Source organism: Epinephelus fuscoguttatus, linkage group LG19 (assembly GCF_011397635.1).
Source record: "Epinephelus fuscoguttatus linkage group LG19, E.fuscoguttatus.final_Chr_v1".
NCBI lineage: Eukaryota > Metazoa > Chordata > Actinopteri > Perciformes > Serranidae > Epinephelus > Epinephelus fuscoguttatus.
In genome coordinates this window covers 30,159,615-30,180,292 of record NC_064770.1, presented here as the reverse complement: position 1 = coordinate 30,180,292, position 20,678 = coordinate 30,159,615, and the positions used below count along the sequence as shown (strand labels likewise).

The window sequence follows — 20,678 nt, the reverse complement described above, 5'->3', positions numbered from 1 at the left end:
AAAGTCTTATACCTGTTTTTTTCCCTTGTGTATATAAATATAAGTTGCATTTCAGTGTATATACTACGAAAGCAGAGAACGGCCATCCTCACAATTATTCTTTAATGTTTTCATTTCAACATCACAAATTAATTATTTTATCATCTCAGGAAAACAAGCTGTGAAATAATAATCTAAAAAAAATTGAAATAATTAAATGTTGAGAAAACAAAAGGTTATTTTATTTTGTTACCTTGGAATAATTACAAAAAGGTTGTTTCCTCTTAGTAGGCTACTTGTAATGTTTATCAGAGATTATTATTGATCACATCGATCAAGATCAAGAATAAATAAGTTACATCAAACCCTAAAAATACTTCTACAAATATGCAAATCAGCAAGTCAAGGAGGAAATTAGCTACAGAGACCAAAACAGTTTTTTCTACCTGGCTGTAAACAATGTTAAAGCCTGAGGTTCGGTTTTTCAGCTGTCGCCACCTTGGATTTTTAGAGCTTTTAAACCAAAGCAGACAAAGCAAAAAGCACAAATATTTTATCAATAGCTAATTTAATAAAATTAATATTTTATCAATAGACAATTTAAAAAATGGCACTTTATTAATGATTAATGATTTTAAAAATGTTGCTCAATATCAGAGATTTCTTTCCTTGCAAACTGTAAAAATTAATTCTGCTATCCCCTGCCTCCTAAAATATTCTGCTATTTTTAATTTGAGGAAACAGTCTTTAGGGTGTTGCTGTTTTGAATTTACTAAAATTAGTTTTTCTTGCCTCATATTGTTTACACAACAGATCAGCATGCCACAGCAGTTACGTAGCACAGTTTATTTTGTAACGTCAATTTTAATCTCCTCCCTAAACCATTTAAAACACATCTGTTCTTCTTGTCATCGGTCTCCTCCTTTTCCCTTGTCTCTTTAAGCCGCCAGAGATTAAGTTAAGTATCCAATGAGGTTATACAACACAGTGAAGCAGCGTTTGTTGTCAAATCAGTGTTTTTACAGATGTACCAAGCAGCCCAGGTGCTTGTAATTCATTTTGCCGCGACTGCCAGGCATAACCAGTTTTGTCTTTTGACAGCTATGGGGGCATTCCATATGTTGGTGAAATTTCTGGAGCTGTGACTGTGGGAGCAGTGTTTGACATAGAGGTGCAGCTCATGATGAAAGATCACAGGGCTGCCGTCAGCTTGGAGCCGAACCAAATCAGTCATCTTAGGCAGCGAGCCAAAGGGAGTGAGAGAGAGAACTGATTTAAAAGGCAATTATTTACTGAAGTCATGATTAAGTTTCCATATGTCAAGTTTGGACAGAACATTTCTTTAGTTTCTTGGGTTTAGTCCACTTTCCCTTTGTAACTCAGACACATCATGAGCCTGGTCGAGGTTTTCACTTTCATCTACACCATTTATAAGCTATTTAAGTCATTTAAATTTGTCTCAAAGGGCCTTTACAGTCTGTACACACCCTTTGTCTCCTTTATTGTTTTAATGTACTTTTCTTTTTTTGTAAGGTGAAATCGTTTGAACGTCGGTTACCCAAAGGCGTCTCCCAAATTTCCGTCAGGTTTAGTGAGAGAGAAACGAAATGACAGGTAGTTCCCATGATGGTGTCACCATGGGAGAAGCTGTTGTTGTTGCTTATTGTGAAGTCATTATGCAGACAGGATCACGTTGCATGTTAAGTATTCCTGGGAGTGGCAGGCGAGCCGTGCCCGCGGGCGAACCCGCTTGCTTGCAGAGGGATGTGATCCACAGCGATCCTGACGTGGCAGCATGTTCGTATCGCTGTAACACAAGCCGTGTGCTAATACTCATCACATCAAGGCTGGCACCTGAGAATAGACAGTTGTTCATTAGGGAGCTGAACTGCAGTGTCGATCACTGAGAGCAGACGTATGTGAAGTGATGTGAGGGTTTACAAAAGGAAGGGTTTGACTACGGCATGGCTGTTTGGATGGCAATGTTGGTTAGTCGGTCTGTTGGTCCACCACTTCGGTCCAAACTGAAATGTCTCAACAACTACTTGATGGCTTGTTATTAAATCTTGTGCAGACGTTCATGGTCCTTAGCGGAAGAACCCTAAAATATCTGATGATTCTCTGATGTTTAGCGACAGCACAAGGTTGACATTTGTGGTTTTGAGTGAAATACCTGAACAAACTATTAGATGGATTGCGAGGATGACTCGTACTAATTGTAGTGCAGGCTTGTGAATACACAGTCACGAATGGTAAACAAAAAGGTTAAATACACAAATTACTAGGGCTGCCCTCTAACAGTCGAACCAAACCTTAGTCAACCAAAAAGGTCAATTATTGGCAAGATTTCATTGATCGCTTAGTTGCAGAAAACAAACAAACGTGAAACTCTACTCGGAGCTGTGCCTTGTCAAAATAAGTCACGACCTATATGACTGGACCATGTTGGAATTTAATTTGAAAGGACAGACACAGGAAGTGTCCATGCTCAGCAGTCAGACAGGAGTCAGGTTAATTTCCAGGGCTGGTACCTGCGGTTATTCCACAGGCTAGTTAATGACATGTCGGGCAGGAAATCCAAAGTGTGGGATCATTTTGAGAAGGTGAAGGACAAACCCAAGGTGATATGTAAACGCATCTTCATTGGTCGACTACAAACAGGACGTATCATCTGAAACATGGAAGTAGCTACATGCCCATTAGCCCACAGCGTCATTAACAGGCGGCTCGCTCAGTGTGTGACGTGCACTTGTAGATAAAATATAGGCCTATATTAATGAAGGTTCATTAGTACGGTTTTGTATTTCTCTGTAATGTAGCACAATGTTAACAATGTTACTGATACTATTCTTTCTCACACCTTCAACTCAAACCATTGTTTTTCGCCCCAAAATAATTAAATTAATATCGTAAACACACAGGTGACTAGTCGACTAATGGCCCTAAATGACAACTATTGGTTGACGAGGAAAATTCTTAGTCTTGGGCCGCCCTACAAATTACTATGCATCAGATTGTTTTTCCAGGGATAGACTGACATGACTCTTTCTGGACTTAGGTTGAGTCATCTGGCAATAAAGTAGACTGACATAACAGATGTAGGCTTCATCTCACTGTAGGCTTAACCTCTGGGTCACCCATTATCAGATTCTGTATTTTTTATCACTAAAAGTTGAAGGACTGTAAATGTTATTTTGTGGCGTTTTCCTTTGAGAGGCAGGTGCAAACGTTCCACCAAAACAAGTTCCCTCCGACACTATTTCCCAAAAGCACCATTGTTGTATCCTGGGCTTAGTACCATGCAACATGACTGTGATCGGTTCATATAAACAGTAATAAGCCAGAGCGATGAAAGTCAAGAGCGCATACTCCACAGCAAAATCTGGGGACCAAAGGACCAAAAGCCAGTACCCTGAAGTACACTGCACAAAACACTGACTAGCAAAAAAACAAAAAAAAAAAAAGACAACTGCTCAACTTGAGGCAATCTCAGTCAACTGAGTGGTCTTCAACTGACGATTCAAATCTCAAGGGGCAGCCCTAGCGTACTGCACTATGCTTCCTAGTGTACTCAAGTCAAAGGATTAACAAGATGTGACAGGTTACAGTAAGGTCCCATTACTCATAAGCAGGGTTGGGTATCGTTTGAATTTTAGCGATTCTGATTCCGATTCTGATTCTGCTTTCCGATTCCGGTTCCTAACGATTCTCGATTCCGATTCTTTGAGGGGCGGGGTCATAAAATGTCAAATGCTTATTTCACACAATTTTTTTTTTTTAATACACCTTTCCACAAATTGACTCACATTCAGTCATTCACAATCTGCAGGGAACTAGCAGGTATAAAAAAAACAGAAACACTTCAAGAAAATAAGCATATCTCAAGCCTTCTCAGGCAGTATATGTGAACGTCCAGCAGATTGTGTTTCCCGCATTAAAGAAAACTTATTCACCCGGTGTAAAGGAGGCCTGCGTGGAACAAGCAGGTGTAAAAACTCCCCACATTAACAGTTTTTGTTCAGAAAAATAAGCATATCTGCCTTCTCAGGCAGTATATGTGAACGTTCAGCACAGATTGTGTTTCCCGCAGTGGAGAAAACTCGTTCACTTGGTGTAGAGGAGGCCTGTACACATAAAAATGAAAAGGCCATGTCTGACAAACAAGGATATGTCGTTCGCATGCTCCACCACCAAGCAGCAGGGTCATCAGATGTAACGATGGGTGGCATATCCTTGTACATCTGTAACTCCTTCTCAACTCTGTCCTGGATGGATGTGGAGGTCTGCAGTGATGTCATCTTTACAGCATCTTCGTCAGCAAAAAGCTCCTCCAGTGGAGTCATCCTCACAGTTTTGCAGGGAGGTGGCTGCAAAACAAATAACGAACAAGCTTATCACAAAAAAGTTCAAGCATCCATATATAATAATTAAGATTCAGAATCTATCAAATATAATTTCTGCTATCATATGCTTACATGCTCCTCTTCCTCACTCTCCACTCCTTCCTTGTCGCCCTGGCTCCTCTCACCATCTTCTCCACAATCATGCACTGTTAACTACAGACAACATTTGGCATTTAGATAAAACATTGTAATGACTGAGGAGAGACAGTGTTTGTGCATGAATAACATTTCACCTGTTCAGTGTCGGTCACCTTTCCAGCCGCTAAGGTGAAGGGAGTTTCACGTTGTGGGACCAGCTTGTTAGCTTGAGCAGTAACGTTAGGCCGTAAACTCTGCAACTGTGAGCTTTCATCTACAAAAACACATTTGACGCGGTTGCTTAATAAATTTAGAAACTAAACAAACGTTATTTAAATCTTCAATAAAAGTTCACTGAACTTACCCGACTGTGAGGGCTCCTGCGAGGAGGTGCTGGCTGTTGGCTGCCGGGCTGACGGAGGAGGACGAGGCTTGTGAGGAGGAGGGAGGCCGGCACAGCATGTCAAACACGGTACATTCTTTGATTTGTATACCGTGCTGCTGGCGAAGAGGTTTTGCCATATTCGAGGTGCATCCTCCATTGCACAAAATGCGTTCGTCACAAGTGTTGTACTGTGCCGAACAGTCATCCGTTTTGACAAAATGAAGCCACACTTTAGAGCGCCTGCTGCGCTCCATGATGGCGAACAACTTACGTTATACAGGTTCGTATCTTGTTATCAACAAAGAAAATATCCGTGTGCAGTCCAAACAGAACGGCGTGCCGTGAGAAGCTGGAGGTAGACGCAGCTGCGCATGCGTTTTTAACAGAAACGAGTGTGTGCGGCGAGGGACAACTTTTAGGAATTGAAAAGCAGAACCGAAATTAAAATTTCTTAATGATTCACGTGGAACCGAAAATTCGGAACCAGTTCTAATTTGGAACCGGTTCTCGGGACCCAACCCTACTCATAAGAGCTGCATCCCATAACATGTGGTGACTAACCCGTCGCGCTCGTAGTAAACAAGTTTAATAAGAAATGTCAAAATCCCACATGACCTCCACAGTCAAGTGTAACACAATTACCACTTCTTCTCTCCTCCAGTTGTATCTGTTTTGTATTCAAAGATTTGTGTACAGACTTAAAGTGTATTAATGTGAGGAAGTATAAAGGTCTGTCCATTTTCCACATAGGAACAGATCGAAAAATACTTGAAATCCAGTCTAAAAGCAGAGCTGCATTTACAAATGAAAAAAAAAATTCCCAAGTTGCTCGGGGTGTTTGTCTTGTCTTAAACGTGTGTGGCCATTTTAATGGCTGTAGCAGCATTTTAATACCCTCATTCAGCCCAGAGCAGCTCTAAAACAGATAAGCACAACTTCCACATTTTGCTGCCACCTGTTTTAGTGCACAACACTGCAGATTGGGTATGTTTGTAACCAGTTCTTTGGATCGACTTTACTTTTTGTTAGAGAATTAAAACCTTGCACTTCACTATCGGCTCACTGGGCTGCATGCAGATGCATCTAAAGGTGCCAGCGTGCAGGTGCTGCTTTGTGGTATTTTTGAGGTGAGTGAGTGCTGACAATAGAACAAAACTTACAAAAATTCAACACAAACTCGCATGTATACATCCGTCCGTGTTTGTGGCATTAACAACAATGTATTTAAAACATTTCAAACAGGTATTGGCACTCTGGCAAGGCAGCACATTGCATGTCTTTCACTTTTCCCCTGTCTTATTTGTATTCTGACTCGAAATATTGGAGCCAAATGACTGCAGTAAAATGCCTTTACACAAGAAAACCTTTAAGAACGGGCTCCTAGTGGAACTGATGCATTGATTAAGAGGGTAATGATTTAAAAAAAGAATAAAATATGTGCCAAAATATCAATATAGTTCAATATTTTTATGCCCACATCATCAGCGTGAGCTTGAAAAAAAAATCTGATTGCTTGAAATGTGTTGCGCTCGTCTGAATCGTATCTTCTTTGGAAGCTGATCCACATTTATTGATCTCTGTGATGTGTGAGCTTTACTTCGATAAATCTGGTCCTTATGATTCAGGGAGCTCTTCTTATCCGTCTCTTCATATACTTGTTGTTGTATAAGTGTAATGGAATAAAGCATAGTGTTAAAGTCAGGAGGATTTGGCCGTTCCACTGAATAATTTTGGTAAAAGTCTGATTTTATAGCTCACATGAGGTTCTTGCTATAAAACAGGGGTCTTGTTTTTCTCATAATCTCCATTTGTGCAGAGACGGTTTGCTGAGCAGCCAGACTGCTGTAGTATCTCACCTGGTGGAGCAGGAGACACTGACAGGTTTTGATCCTAAAAATAGGTTTTTGTCTCATCGAGAAGCTTCACGCAAATTTAGTTCTTGTTTAGTAACTTCCTGCCTCACACCTAAACATTTTCACGCCTGCTCTAAATCACCGGGGAAGTTGCACAGTCCTCTGAACAAACGCAGCTGGAGCAGGTGCGAGTTGAGAATTTAGCTTTAGGCCGTTATGATGGTAGTTAAACGGGAGGTAACGGCAGCCATCCCATGGGAGGATAAAAAACTGTATGACCTAAATACTGTCACAATCTAAATCTCTTTAATGTGAGCAGCTAACACATGGAAACAACACCAGCTCCTTCTGAGCATTTTGGCTTCCTGAGAATTCTACTTTCCTATATTCGTACAGTAAAACAGTTTCTACTGGTGCACCACACACATTAATCTTCTGTTCTCGACTTACAGCTCAGTCACAAGAAGAAAATGTTGGCATTGTACGTTTCTGCAAACCCCTATATGTCATGTTTAAAGTCAACCAATGAAGATGAGTTTACATATCACCTTGATAGACTAACGTTTGGTCGACTATTAGGAGGCAGCCCTACCTTGGTGAGATGCCTGCCAAGCTGCAGACCACTGTTTGAGATGAACATACAACTAAACAGTTTGTGACTTAGTGAGTCATCGCTGTTTTCAGTAGTTTTTCAGCGCAAAACTTGTGTTTTGTAGATTTAAACAAAACTTGTGTTTTGTAGCGCCCTGTCACTGTGTTTCCAGCTGCTTTTTAGGCTTTAGAAGTGGTTGATTTCTACAAAGTCACTGCTGCATTTTCTCTCGAGATAGTGGCGCGAAAAGCAGTTGATTTTTACAGTCATCACTGCCTTTCCTGCTGGGATAGTGATCCGATAAAGGGGTTGTTTTTACTGAGTCATAGCTGTATTTCCTGCCGTGGTTGTGACCCATAAAGGCCAAAACATGATCTTTTTCTGACTATAACCAAGTGGGTTAGGACTGAAGACCTGGTGCAATAATCTCTGCATACAGGTATAGTCGCATACCAACAATAATTGCTCAAAATGCCTCTATAATTCATCCAAATCATCTTCCATCTTCACTGGATCTATGTGTCTGCCATGACTTCTGATAAACTAAACCAAAGTTAGACTTCTAACACTTCTAAGAAGTATGAGTACTGGATAATTCAGACAGATGCTGCAATCCTCTCCGTTTTATAGCCATTTATTGCCGTTATAAAATTATTTTTATTTAGGACCATAACAGAATGTTTATGCTTGTTAATTTCATTGCTATTTCATACTCCATTTATTCTCTCCATTACATTTTAATGTGATGGTGTGCCAAGTTAGTCAATTTGCCCTGCTTTCTCAATGAATAAACAGGTATAAACAGTCACTGGTGTCTCTTCATCATATTTTGAAATTCCTGGTTAACAAATGGTCCTCACTTAACAACCCCCGCCCACATCCTCACAGCTGTTGTAGAGATTTATCCAGAGTGAGTGTACTCACAGGCCTTTATCTCATCTTTATGCTGTTAATGCCCCATTACAACAATAACACTCAACATAAAAGGGGACCTATTATACTTTGCCTTTTTTTGTTGGTGTTATATTTATAATAATAAAATATAATATTCATATTGGTTTTCAATAATATGGTAAATATATGTAAAATTACTCCCTGTGAGCAAAAACCTCAGGCTTCAGACTGTTTTGAATGCCCTGTTTCCATGTTTTTTTCCAACTTTTTGAGACAAACTATACTGCAAGTATTCAAAGTACATACTCTGCTACATGTAGCTACGTGCTAACATCAGGATAGCATGTAATCTTGGTTGCTGATGTTGTTGATTTCTCTCTGATTTCGGATCATATTCCTCCTGAAACATGTCCATTTGGGAAGATTTGAGTCAGTAGAGGACCATACAAGATGTATGTTTGGAAGGACTTGGCCTGTTGTTTTGCTTTTCTTTTTCGTATTCTCGATAAACTGGTTTAACTTTTTTCCCTGCCTCGTGTGAGTACCGTGGCTCTCCAGAATAGGAAGATCCCAGGGTGTGTGTGTGTGTGTGTGTGTGTGTGGAGTTTACATGATTTCCCAGTGTCAGTGTGGGTTTTCTCTGGGTACTCCATCTTCCTCTCACAGTCCAAAGACATGCAGGTGTGAATGTGATCATCAATGGTTGTCTGTCGCTTAGCTCCATTTTCTTTTTTTGCTCCATGTTTGAAAATATGTAGGCTGGATTCTGGTCCTTGTTTGATTTTCTGGTGTCTTGTAAGCCCACGCCTGTAACTGTTTGCATTACACAATAATAAATCATTCAGTCATTGCATTCTGTATTGGCCAGTCAACAAACCCAGGATCTGGGAAAAACATTAATCGTTGCTTTACTCAGTTACTTGTTCCTGGTTACACACACATATGTACAGTAGACTTGTATCATTCCAACATTAGCACGCTGGCTGTGACTTTTCTTGTGCTGTAGGTCACCGTGTTGCTCTGCCATGGCCGTGAGCTAGCATGTATCTGCATCAAAACATGCTCCATAGTTGAGGGTGGCGTGCTAAAGGTGCCGTGTTTACCTACATGGCTGTGTAGCCTCAGAAAAAGTCTGTCATTCCACATCAGATCACGGCAGCTTAGTCATACCTTATATCTGTAGCCTTGTTTACTCTGCAGCCATTTTAATGAGAGTTTTAAGGGGTAAACTGTACGTTCTCCGTCGTCTGTTTTAGCAGCACGATTAGACATGGAGTATTTCTGTCACAACCTATTGGTTTGTGGCTTTAAATCTACATCCTGTGCTACTTACTTAGACTTTATTTTGGACTTTTATGAAATAATTTGTGCTTTAAATTCCTCCTGAATGTGTTGCTACAGCCTTTTTCTTCAGTCTGGCAGCAGAACAAAGAAGACAGAGACAAGATTACACAAACTCCATCCTACCTTTCTCTTCATTAGCTTCCAGGATTTTTAGCACATCACCGTCATCTGACATTCAAGTGTCCCTGTAGGTGGGTCCGCAGATTAAAAATACATTCGAAACATCACATTTAGCTCGGATCCAAACTGTGTGTCATTTTACATAAAAATCATGGTCAGCTGGTCTTCGTATCTGCGGGGCTTCGTCTTGGCCTTCGGCATCAACAAAGCTCTAACGCCCACTGAATGTCTCTCACTCCGCGTGTCTCTACAAACCCCTACAACACAGTCGTCTTCACTCCACACAAATTACGATGCCAGAGAGATAACAGGAGAACTTCATTTGCAAAGATGCAGACCTTTTCTCGCCTGATACCTAAATTCCCGCCAAGTTCTTCCGTAACTCCCCTCTCTGTCTTTGCAACCTTGTTGTGTTATGCTCTCTAAAATATTAATAGTATACCCACTTCTTCAGTTACCAGCGCACCATTTCATCTTCACTTCACACTAGGCAGTGACACTAACAGCACAAAAACACTCAGAAAAACTAGTTCTTGTATCGCTCCCTTTAGACCTTTAGATTATTAAATGGATGCATGAAAACAGGATTATAGAGAAAGCATGTTCAATCTGTGCACTGTAAATGTTTCATGACAACATTGTCTTTCTAATTCTTTTCCTCACTTTCTTTCACACCACCACATGATCAAAGTTTCTCTTAGTTTTCGACTATATGGGTCAGTTTCTTAGAGACGTCTGGCTTAATCTGAATCCATGCATCTCGATGCAGTGCGTCCGTCTTATTGTGTGGTTGGTCTTTCCACACTGATTCCACATCGGCTCATTACGTGGCGCTAGATCACTTCTTATCTCACCATGGCAGGGTGGGAAATAATTCTGCCTTCTTTTTCTCCCCTTCAACATATCCCTAACGTCCTCGTGCCCCAAAGCTTTCTCTTCAAACACAAAGCCAGTTCATGCAAAACGTCGACCTCTTTTTGACACCTTGTCATTTTCAAGTGGAAACAGAGGCAGTGTTTTCTGTGTGTGTGTGTGTGTGTGTGTGTGTGTGTGGAGACAAATCTAGTATAAAGCTGTAGTCCATTGATGTTACAGAGTAATTTGTTCCACTGTCAGCGCTCGCTCTGGGTCGGAGCAGGCGCTGAAGAGGACGTTGATCACAAGGCAGCCGAGCGCAGCTGATACGGACAGACCATATTTCTCTTTCCAAACCGTTTGCTCCTCAAGAGCCGGCATGGAAAAATGAATGGGTTTTCCCTGCGCCGTCACACACACATGCACATACACACCCGAGCAAATAGAGGCCTGCACACACATGCTCGCTCACACCCAAATACACAATGTGTGCACACATTAACAAGACGTCTAGACTAGATCACAGAAACAATAATGGATACGTCCATGAGGATTTTGGGGACAGATAGATTGTGTCTGTGTGTCTTGATCCGAATCCTGCTGTCTGGTTAGTGTGTGTATGTGTTTGCGTGGATGCCATTACATCAGGCCTCGCTCTAAGACAAAGCAGTCCACAGCAATAGCGCCCAAAATTGCAACACAGTTACCTACACACACACACAAGAAAATACAATATTGGTATTCCTTCCAGTCTCTCAGCTCCCTCCCAGTTCATATCACATCCACTTTTCTCCGCGGGAGTGCAACTGACAGCTAAGAGGTTAGTTAAGTTCAAGGCACGCTCCCAAAAATAGCCACTTTTATTCTGCCACTCTTAAACTGCTTTTACTTCACGAGTCAACAGAGATCAGAGGAGGCCGGCTATCGAGGGAGAAGAAAGACTCGACTTTTGTGGAGTCGTAGAATAAACACAGCGAGACAGAGAAAGCACAGCGTCTGCTGGCTGAATTGGAAGCGGTTCGCCACGCGCTGAATTGTCGTAAAGCATCACGCTTCTCACAGAGTGCTGGTTATAGGTGTGTGCTTGTAGGGGTGTGAACTCGAATCTCATTCTCACATCAGTCTAGACTTATTACCCTTCTGTGTCATGACTAAGCAGCAAAACATTTTTATAACTGGGATCAATCAGCACAAAGTATTGTTAGTCATCATCAAGTATTTGCTTTCATGCTCTTCTGTCAGCATGCTGCTGTCCTGATGAGACATTTCTCACTGTATTAATATTTAATATGAAAGGACTGACTGACCATGGCCTGGCTGAATAAATGTTAAATGAAAAAGATAAATAAAATATATTTGTACTATAAAAGAACAATGATTACAGGCCCCTTCACCTTAACACAAGAGCAACATTTGCAAAAACACTAAACCTGATTTGAACTCTTTGAAGCAAACATCCGGGAGTATGTATCCCATGTGGTGTTGCAAACATTTTTTGTTTTGTTTTGTTTTAGCCATAGACATAACAAGTGTCATGCTTCAAAGAAACATCACCGATGGAGGAATTCACCTTCTGTTTCATGGCTCTTGAATTAAATACTATCTCTCAAACTTTTTGAGAGTTGTCTTGAGTTGAGAAAAACAACCAAACTGACCACCATGAATTTTTCAAGTTGTCCAGTGGGGAATTTATTTTAGACCAACACATGTTTGTGCAGTCCTTCAACAGAGAGAGGGCTTTGAAAGACTGCTTTGAATTTTTATTTTAAAATCCATGTTGGAAATGTATCTGTGAAAAATAAAGCTTTATATGGTAAGAATTATATAAGAAGTTTAAAGTATCTGTTTTGTGATTGGTTACTTCTAAGAGTAGTGGATTTCTAAATTTCCCAGGACTTAAAATACACACTAAGGAAACGTGTAAATTACAAACAACAACAAAAACGATACGTAAAGATAGGCATTAACATAATTAATTAAGCTGAGTTCAAACATCCTCTGAAGAACCTTAGTAGTTACAACATAGGAACACAAGACCCTGGACAGGTCACCAGACTATCACAGGGCTGACACATAGAGACAGACAACCATTCACACTCACATTCACACCTACGGACAATTTAGAGTCACCAGTTAACCTGCATGTCTTTGGACTGTGGGAGGAAGCCGGCGTACCTGGAAAAAACACGCAAACTCCACACAGAAGTTCTCCCCCACCCCAGGTTCGAACCAGGAACACTCTTGCTGTGAGTGTGTGAGGCGACAATGCTAACCACTGCACCAGCATGCTGCCCATTTGTTGGATCATTAGATTGATATTACTCTCATGTCTGTATGTTACAGCTGGAGCTACAGCCAGCAGCTGGTTAGCTCTGCTTAGCATGAAGGTTTGAAAGAGGAGGAAACTGCTAGCTTGACTGTGTACAAAGAAAATAAAGAAAAGTAGCAGTTTCCACCTCTTTCCTGTCTTAAGCAGCTGCTAGCTGTAGCTACCCAGATGAAAGAAAGACGCTGGACTTGAATTTTGGTTGGAATGAAAATGCTGACAATATTTGTATTGGTCTAATGCAGGTGTAGGGAACCTGTGGCTCCTAAGCCTCCCTGTGGCTTTGACAAAAAATTATATTGAAATCACTAACTTTTTTTTTAACATTTTAATTTTCATTTATCAATGTTGTGGGCCTAAAGCAATTCCTACATTCTCCAATTGTAAAAATGTGAAGGAAAAAAAAAGTTTTAACATTTCAACATCTAAAATGTGTGTAAAACATCTACTGTCTGGCACCTTCTCCTCGGAATTTTGCCTAACCTTGATAGCAGTGGCTAGTCTTGAGTCTCCCTGACTGGTTAGCTATGGATGCCAAATCCAAAAAGGTAAAAGTCTTGAAATAATTTGCTTTCACTGCCAGCTCTGCAAAGTTGAAGTACAAAATAATCATAAATAGTTCCCTTTACAGTAGGCAAAACACAGTAATGAAGGCTAATTTAGACTTAACAGGCTATGTCACCTAGATAATAATACTCAAATATGTTTTGTGGCTCCACAGATTATTTTCATTGGCAGCAAGGTGGTACAGTGGTTAGCATTGTTGCTTCACAGCAAAAGGGCTCCCAGTACAAATCCAGGGTGGGGGTTCGAACCCCAGAGTGGAGAAGCCCTTCTGTGTGAAGTTTGGATGTTCTCCCCATGTCAGTGTGGGTTTCCTCCAGGTACTCCAGCTTCCTCCCACAGTACAAAGACATGCAGGTTAATTGGTGACTCTAAATTGTCCGTAGGTGTGAATGTGAGTGTGAATGGTTGTCTGTCTCTGTGTGTCAGCCATGTGATAGTCTGGTGACCTGTCCAGGGTGTACCCCGCCTATCACCTAATGTCAGCTGCGATAGATTCCAGCCTCCCTGCGACCCCTAGCAGGATAGGCGGTTACAGAAATTTAAAAAAAAAAAAAAAAAAAAAGGAATTATTTTCGGTCAAAAATTGCTTTTTTGATAGTAACGGTAGCTGAGCCCTGGTTTAACAACATTAGAATTTCACACTGTGTGGATGTTAACATTATGATGTTTTACAGACGTTTGATTTTGGCCTCCATATAAATGCAGTTACTCTCTGTTAAACTGATGTTGGCATTAGACATCTGTCATTAAATTTTGGTAACCTGATGTTACAACAAAAGTTCAACAAAATATCGATGTCAAACAATGTTGGTGACCAGCTGGGATATTTAGTGCGGTTGATAACCACTGCCCTGATGTGTTGGGTAAAGTTCAGAGTTGCCTCAAAAGTTGTGAAGCTTTCATTAACCGTCTCTCTCCTTTTTTCTTCCATCCCTCTCTCCCTCTTCTTCTCCTTTTCCCCCTACAGCGTCCTCATCACGCCCACGCTCTCTTCGACTTCACCCCCCACCACCCATCCCAGCTACGCTTCCTGCGTGGCGACGTCATCGAACTCATTGACTGCTCCGATTCGCTGCGCTGGAGGGGCCGTTGCCATGGACATGTGGGCTACTTCCCCCCTGAGTACGTCCAGCCCATTTACCACTGCCAGTAACCTGGCACGTCAAACACAGAGCCATTCCTACAGGTTCATCGATGAGCTGTCTTGACCCCGCCCTTCACACTGCTCCCCTGCGCTGCACCTGCCCATTCACTTTTGGAGAACTGACGAGCCGCAACTGAATGCCTCGTTATGTAACTGCCTCCTCCCATTTCCCCTGTGATAACCCTACCTGTCAATCACAAGCCTCGCCCAATCCGCTGCTACAGGCTCATCAATCGCTTCCACCTGATCTCATAACTCCACTTATTCTTTAATTATGTAATAAAAAAATGAAGATATGGACCTATACACTGTGGAGAACTCATACACACACACACACACACACACACACACACACACACACACACAGACTGACAACCCACTCACACAGCCCCAGGCATAATCATTTATTAGAGCTTATCAGCACTGGTGCAGGCTAAATAAAAGCAACACACACACCTGATGAAAAAAGGAAGGAGTGTGTGAGACCCATGGGAGGCTGTGGAGGAAGGGCGAGGTTTTCTCCGCTGAAGATGAGTCAGGATTTGCTCCAGTACTTTGCTGCCGTTCCCACGAAGAGATCGGTGAGCTTAGCAGAGAGACACAGAGAGTCATTGTGAATATTTGGGGCAGACACTCCGAGGATACTGACACAGCAGATTCCTCTCTCGCTGGGCGGGTGTGTGTGTGTGTGTGTGTGTCTGCGGAGGAGTTTGTGGGTCTGAACAAATGTAACTGCAAACTTTATGTATGTGTCTGTTTATTGTGTGCTAAGGGAAAGTGAATGAGTGTGTGTACATGTATGTGTGTGTATATATGTGTGTGTGCAGGAGGTTACTGTGTGTAAGTGACCAGTGAGATAAACACTGCCCAGACGACACTTTGTTTTAAAGCGCACCGCTTGAAATGTAATTCGCTCAACTCAATTTAGGAACCGTTTGTTTGTTTGTTTGTTTCCATGTATTTATTCTTATTCATGTGTAATCTTAGAGTACATACAGTATATTACGAGTAATAAAAAACATTGTATAAAGGTTTTTGTTTCTGTTGCAACGAATAGTTTAAGATGCCACATTTTATGTGATGAACAGTGAGAAGTTGGACCGGTCTTCCTTAACATGTAATGACAAATCATTTAAATAAAGTGATACATTTACCTCTTTGAACTTGGAGCCTGGACATTGTCGTTTAATAACATTTAAATTTCTGTTAAGATTTTGTCTTTTGCAATGTGATATGAATATGTGAGTGTACGCAAAATACCATAAAATTTGCAGATTAAAGAAAAAATAAAAATAAAAAAATAGATGCCAGTCCCTGCAGGTGGGCGGCCCACAGGGTGGCGACTTCATGTTATTCACTGAGCTGAGCCCGACTGCCAGGCACTCGCTAGTGAGCTCCCCCCAAGGTCTGGCTCCAGAGGGGGGGCCCGGTGTCCCCACACTGGGCGAGGTACTCTGTCTCCGACTGTGCCGTTTCATTGTGGTCTTCTTGAACCTTCTTGTTGGGAGTTAGCTACTGCCTAAAGTGTGGGAGTTCAAGTATCTCAGGGTCTTGTTCACAAGTGAAGGTAGAATGGAGCGTGAGATGGATCGGCGGTTGGGTGCAGCTTCTGCAGTGATGCGGGCGCCGCACCAGACTGTCATGGTGAAGAGGGAGCTGAGCTGGAAGGCGAAGTTTTTGATTTACTGGTCCATCTACATCCTGAATAGGGTTGGGATCCGGATCTGGTTCTTTTTTGGAACCGGGTCCAAAGTTCCGGTTCCGGAACCGGTTCCATCACATTTGGAGTAACAGTTCCTGCAAACAAAAAAAAAAACTAAAGGTGCATTTCCATTAGAGTCCGGCACGGGCCGCATATTTCTGTCCAAACCCGACTGAGCCCGACATTATTTAATGAGGCTGCTAATGCACTGAGTTTGTGTCACACAGTTGTTATGGTTACAGGCTATTTAACAGGCCGGGCATACGCCGTGGGTGCTCTGCGGAGAGGGAGACCTCCGTGTTTGAGATGGAACGGGCAGCGGGAGGTCCACTGCTTCCAGCAAGGGGAGAGGAAATATAACAAGATAAAATAGGAAAAACCTGTCTCCCTCTTTTATTTAATTTAAACAGCGTTTAATCAAGGCGGAGGCGGGCAGCAGAAGATCCGACGCTTCCAGCAAGGGGAGCGGTAGAAACAAACAGCCAATGTGTGTCTGTGTGTCTTCTGTTCAGGTGTTGTCATGTAAATAACAGTGCCCAAGCATGAATGCATATAAGTATTTTTTATTACATTGCTGTGGTTCATTTGAGCTAATAGTGTTACTGTAGAAATCAGAGAATCACTTTTTGTTGTTATATATTCTCAGGGAGATGATACAAGCTCTAAATCTGAAATACACACCACACACAAATGTGTTTTTTCATCTAATTGTACTGTGCAACACTTAGAATAAAGTTTTTGTATTTGTATGATTGCATCTGTGTTTATTACATACTTGTTTAAGTATAGCAAGTATAATGACTATAATGTAGGAATCGGTAAGAGGAATCGGTAAGGAATCGGACCGTTAAGAAGGAATCAGTAAGGAATCGGACCGTTAAGAAGGAATCGGTAAGGAATCGGAATCGTTAAAATCCTAATGAGTCCCATCCCTAATCCTGAACCTCACCTACAGTATGGTCATGGGCTCTGGGTAATGACCAAAAGAATGCCATGAGTTTCCTCTGTGGGGTGGCTGGGCTCAGCCTCAGAGATGGGGTGAGGAGCTCGGACATCTGGAGGGAGCTCAGAGTAGAGCCGCTGCTCCTTTGCATTGAAAGGGGTCAGTTGAGATGGTTACGGCATCTGATCAGGATGCCTCCTGGGTGCCTCCTGTTAGAGGTGTTGCAGCCATGTCCAACTGGTAGGAGGCCCTGGGGCAGACCCTAAACACGCTGGAGGGATTACATATCTCATCTGGCGGGGGAACACATTGGGATCCCCGGGAAGGAGTTGGAAAGCGTTGCTGGGGAGAGGGACATCAGGGGTGCTTTGCCTGGTCTGCTGCCCCCACAACCAGATAAACAGTTATCAACAAAATTGATTGAAATGAACTTAAATTAGAAAAAAATGCATGTTTAAAAAGAACAGCATTAATATTAAAAGATGTACTCAAGTATATTTAAATACATCTTAACTATATTAGCCCCAATTTACACAATACATTAGTACATTAAAAATAGCACACTTTTAGACCATTATTTACATGCTCATGGAGGCATACTAAGTATACTGAAAGTAGGTGTACTTCAGTATACTTAAATTCTACTGACACAAAACACTGATGCAAAAATGGTTTATATACTTAATACTATGTGTGAGATCCCCTTTGTATGCTGTAGGCAACCCTCAGTATACAGTCTGCAGTGTGTTGTCTACAGTTTCAAATTATGGTCACTGCTCCTCTTTGCTGATACAGTTTGTCTGCCAAAAGCTGCTGAGTTGCACTTTGTCACACACTGTGCACTGCAGTCTATTTTGTGCTTTTCTTGCTTTTAATGTCACAGGATGAAATTTCATGCACAAACAGCCTCTTCCTTTCATGTGTAAATTGCAATTTCGTGACATTTGCCAGCGTGACATTTCACACTTTGTGCCACAAAATGCGGGTTAATAGTGTGGGATAAATTCTGTGTATTTTGCATTAAGGTACGGTCACATGACAAAATTGCCCTTGCAGTCAATCAGAGTGATCACAGAGTGCGAGAATGACACCAGTTCGTAGTCTAGTGGGGTGACACTGTACTAAATATGGCAATGAAACAATGACCTATAGATTTAAACACAGTGCAGGCAACCCTGTCTCCTAAAATGTTTGTATGTAACTTAACTGCTTTCTTAATTACGATGTTGTGGCAACGTAATTGCTGCCTGGATCATGTTCAAAGACAACATTACTGTCAGGTACCGCAACTCTACATTCGTGTCCTGCCTAGGCTTCAATAGGAGGCGGTTGAGCAGGATGGCGGCTGTACAAAGTGCAGGACTTTAACGACAGCAAAGGCTTGCGTCACGACTCCTGTCTTAGGTTTAGCAAACAAAAGCATTTTGGTTAAGGTTTGGGAGATGTGATTTTGGCCAAAGGTTGAAAAAAGGTAATATAATGCTGTAATGGATACTGTATTGCAAGAACAATTAGTTCAGGATCAACATTTTTTTGACTTGGCAGGTATGCTAATTAGAAATACTTCCTCAGTATGTTAATATTTCCCCCAAAATATAGTTTTAAATTAGTTGTACATAAACATCATTTCTAATAGACAGGGCTGGTGCATGAGTGTTTCTATGGGCTGACCAGCACACAGAAGTTTAATGTGACCATACCAGTGGTTCTCAAATGGTGTGCCGTGATGCAAATCCAGGTGTGCTGTCGGATTTTGAGATAACCACACATTATAACTGCAATATTCAACTGAGCCTTTACATAAAGTTATGAATTTTTAATTGACTTTATCATAATGTTGTGCACACCCATTTCCTAATAACATGGCAAACTCTAGCTAAAAATGTAACGTAATTGAATATCTAACATTATTTCCTATTTAAATGAGTGCGTTATTGGTGCTTTGATGTAATTTTAAAAGGTTTAAAACTGAATTATTGAATCATTTCATGACTTACAGTTGGTTGTCAATTGTTATTTGATATAAGCAAACAAAAACAAGCATTTATGCCATGATAAGACTGATAACACAACTTACAGAGGCTATTGTGCACAGATGTGTGCCTTGAGATTTTGGCTCACACCATACCTTCACTGTATGCACGAGGGACCCACTAAGTGTCATGACTGTGTGCTTAACTGCATTAAATTAGTACTGAAAGCATTAGAAACGATTGTCAATTCATCTGCTAGGCAACGAATAGAAAAGTGAATTCGTAGCTATTTAAATAATTAATTAGAAGTTAAAGTCATTTGTCAAACAAAAATGACAAGTCTCTCTGGTTCCAGCTTCTCTGCTTCTCTCTATAGTTCGTCCTTACGAATTGAATGTCTTTGCTTTTTGTACGGTCCATCCATTCATCTATTTTCATCCGCTTATTCGGGGCCAGGCTGCGGGGCCGGCAGGCCAAGCAAAGCGCCCCAGACATCCCTCTCCCCAGCAACACTTTTCAGCTCCTCCTGGGGGACCCCAAGGAGTTCCCAGGCCAGATGAGATATGTAATCCCTCCAGCGTGTTCTGGGTCTGCCCCGGGGCCTCCTACCAGTTGGACATGGCTGGAACACCTCTAACAGGAGGCACCCAGGAGGCATCCTGATCCGATTCCTGAACCACCTCAACTGACCCCTTCTGACGCGAAGGAGCAGCGGCTCTACTCCAAGCTTCCTCTGGATGTCCAAACTCCTCACCCTATCTCTGAGGCTGAGTCCAGCCACCCTACGGAGGAAATTCATTTCAGCTGCTTGTATCCATGACCTCATTCTTTCGGTCACTACCCAGAGCTCATGACAATAGGCGAGGGTTGGGACGTAGATGAACCAGTAAATCAAAGCTTCACCTTCCGTCTCAGCTCCGTCTTCACCACGACGGTCCGGCGCAGCGCTCGCATCACTGCAGACGCAGTGCAGTTTTTGTATGGTTAGTTGAATAAAGCAGCAATGTGCAGACATCACATTTGGCTCAATGAACTTGTACATTGTATTTTATAGACTAAACAATCACAGAAAGTCTATAAAAGTAATATAAACAGTTTAATTCATGATGAAAATAATCTTTGTTTGCAGCGATTCAAATGCGTCTGAGCAAATGTCACTGAAGCGCATTTAATAGTGTTACAACATTAATACAGCAATAATATTTTAATGTGCGTATGTGTGTGTGTGTGTGTGTGTGTGTGTGTGCAACCTGCTCTTAAATATGTCATTGTACCTCGTGTACATGCCAGAAGAGATCTCACTGGCACTGGCAATTCTTGTTGTCAACAAGACGCATTACGTCTCAGTGTTTTTGTGTGTGCAACTGAACCGCACGATGACAGACACACACACACACATTATATATATGTCATTAAAGATGTAAGCGCGGTGTACTCTGGCAGTCGACTGGTGCTATGCGAGGAATGCAGCGCTGCTTCTCTCACCAGGATGTGAGGTGTGATGCTTGAAATGAGGCAGG

At 41.7% G+C, this 20,678-nt stretch overlaps 1 protein-coding gene and 1 long non-coding RNA gene across 3 annotated transcripts in view; one reads left to right on the top strand and one right to left on the bottom strand.

The window, feature by feature from the left end:
- grapa (GRB2 related adaptor protein a) overlaps window positions 1-15,737 on the top strand; it is a 48,350-nt gene extending 32,613 nt beyond the window's left edge. The window contains exon 5 of one of the 2 annotated variants that reach the window (XM_049561017.1): window positions 14,364-15,737. In XM_049561017.1, coding sequence (XP_049416974.1) covers window positions 14,364-14,549 — 186 coding nt within the window. In that variant the 3' untranslated portion in view covers window positions 14,550-15,737. The remainder of the gene's footprint in view (window positions 1-14,363) is intronic. The other variant, XM_049561016.1, reaches the window with a different exon arrangement.
- On the bottom strand, window positions 3,751-5,781 carry LOC125879267 (uncharacterized). Its single transcript, XR_007447843.1, has 3 exons — window positions 4,616-5,781; window positions 4,455-4,535; window positions 3,751-4,346 (listed from the first exon to the last, which is right to left on the bottom strand). It is a non-coding gene; the product is annotated as an uncharacterized LOC125879267 (long non-coding RNA).
- Window positions 15,738-20,678: the final 4,941 nt, after the last annotated feature.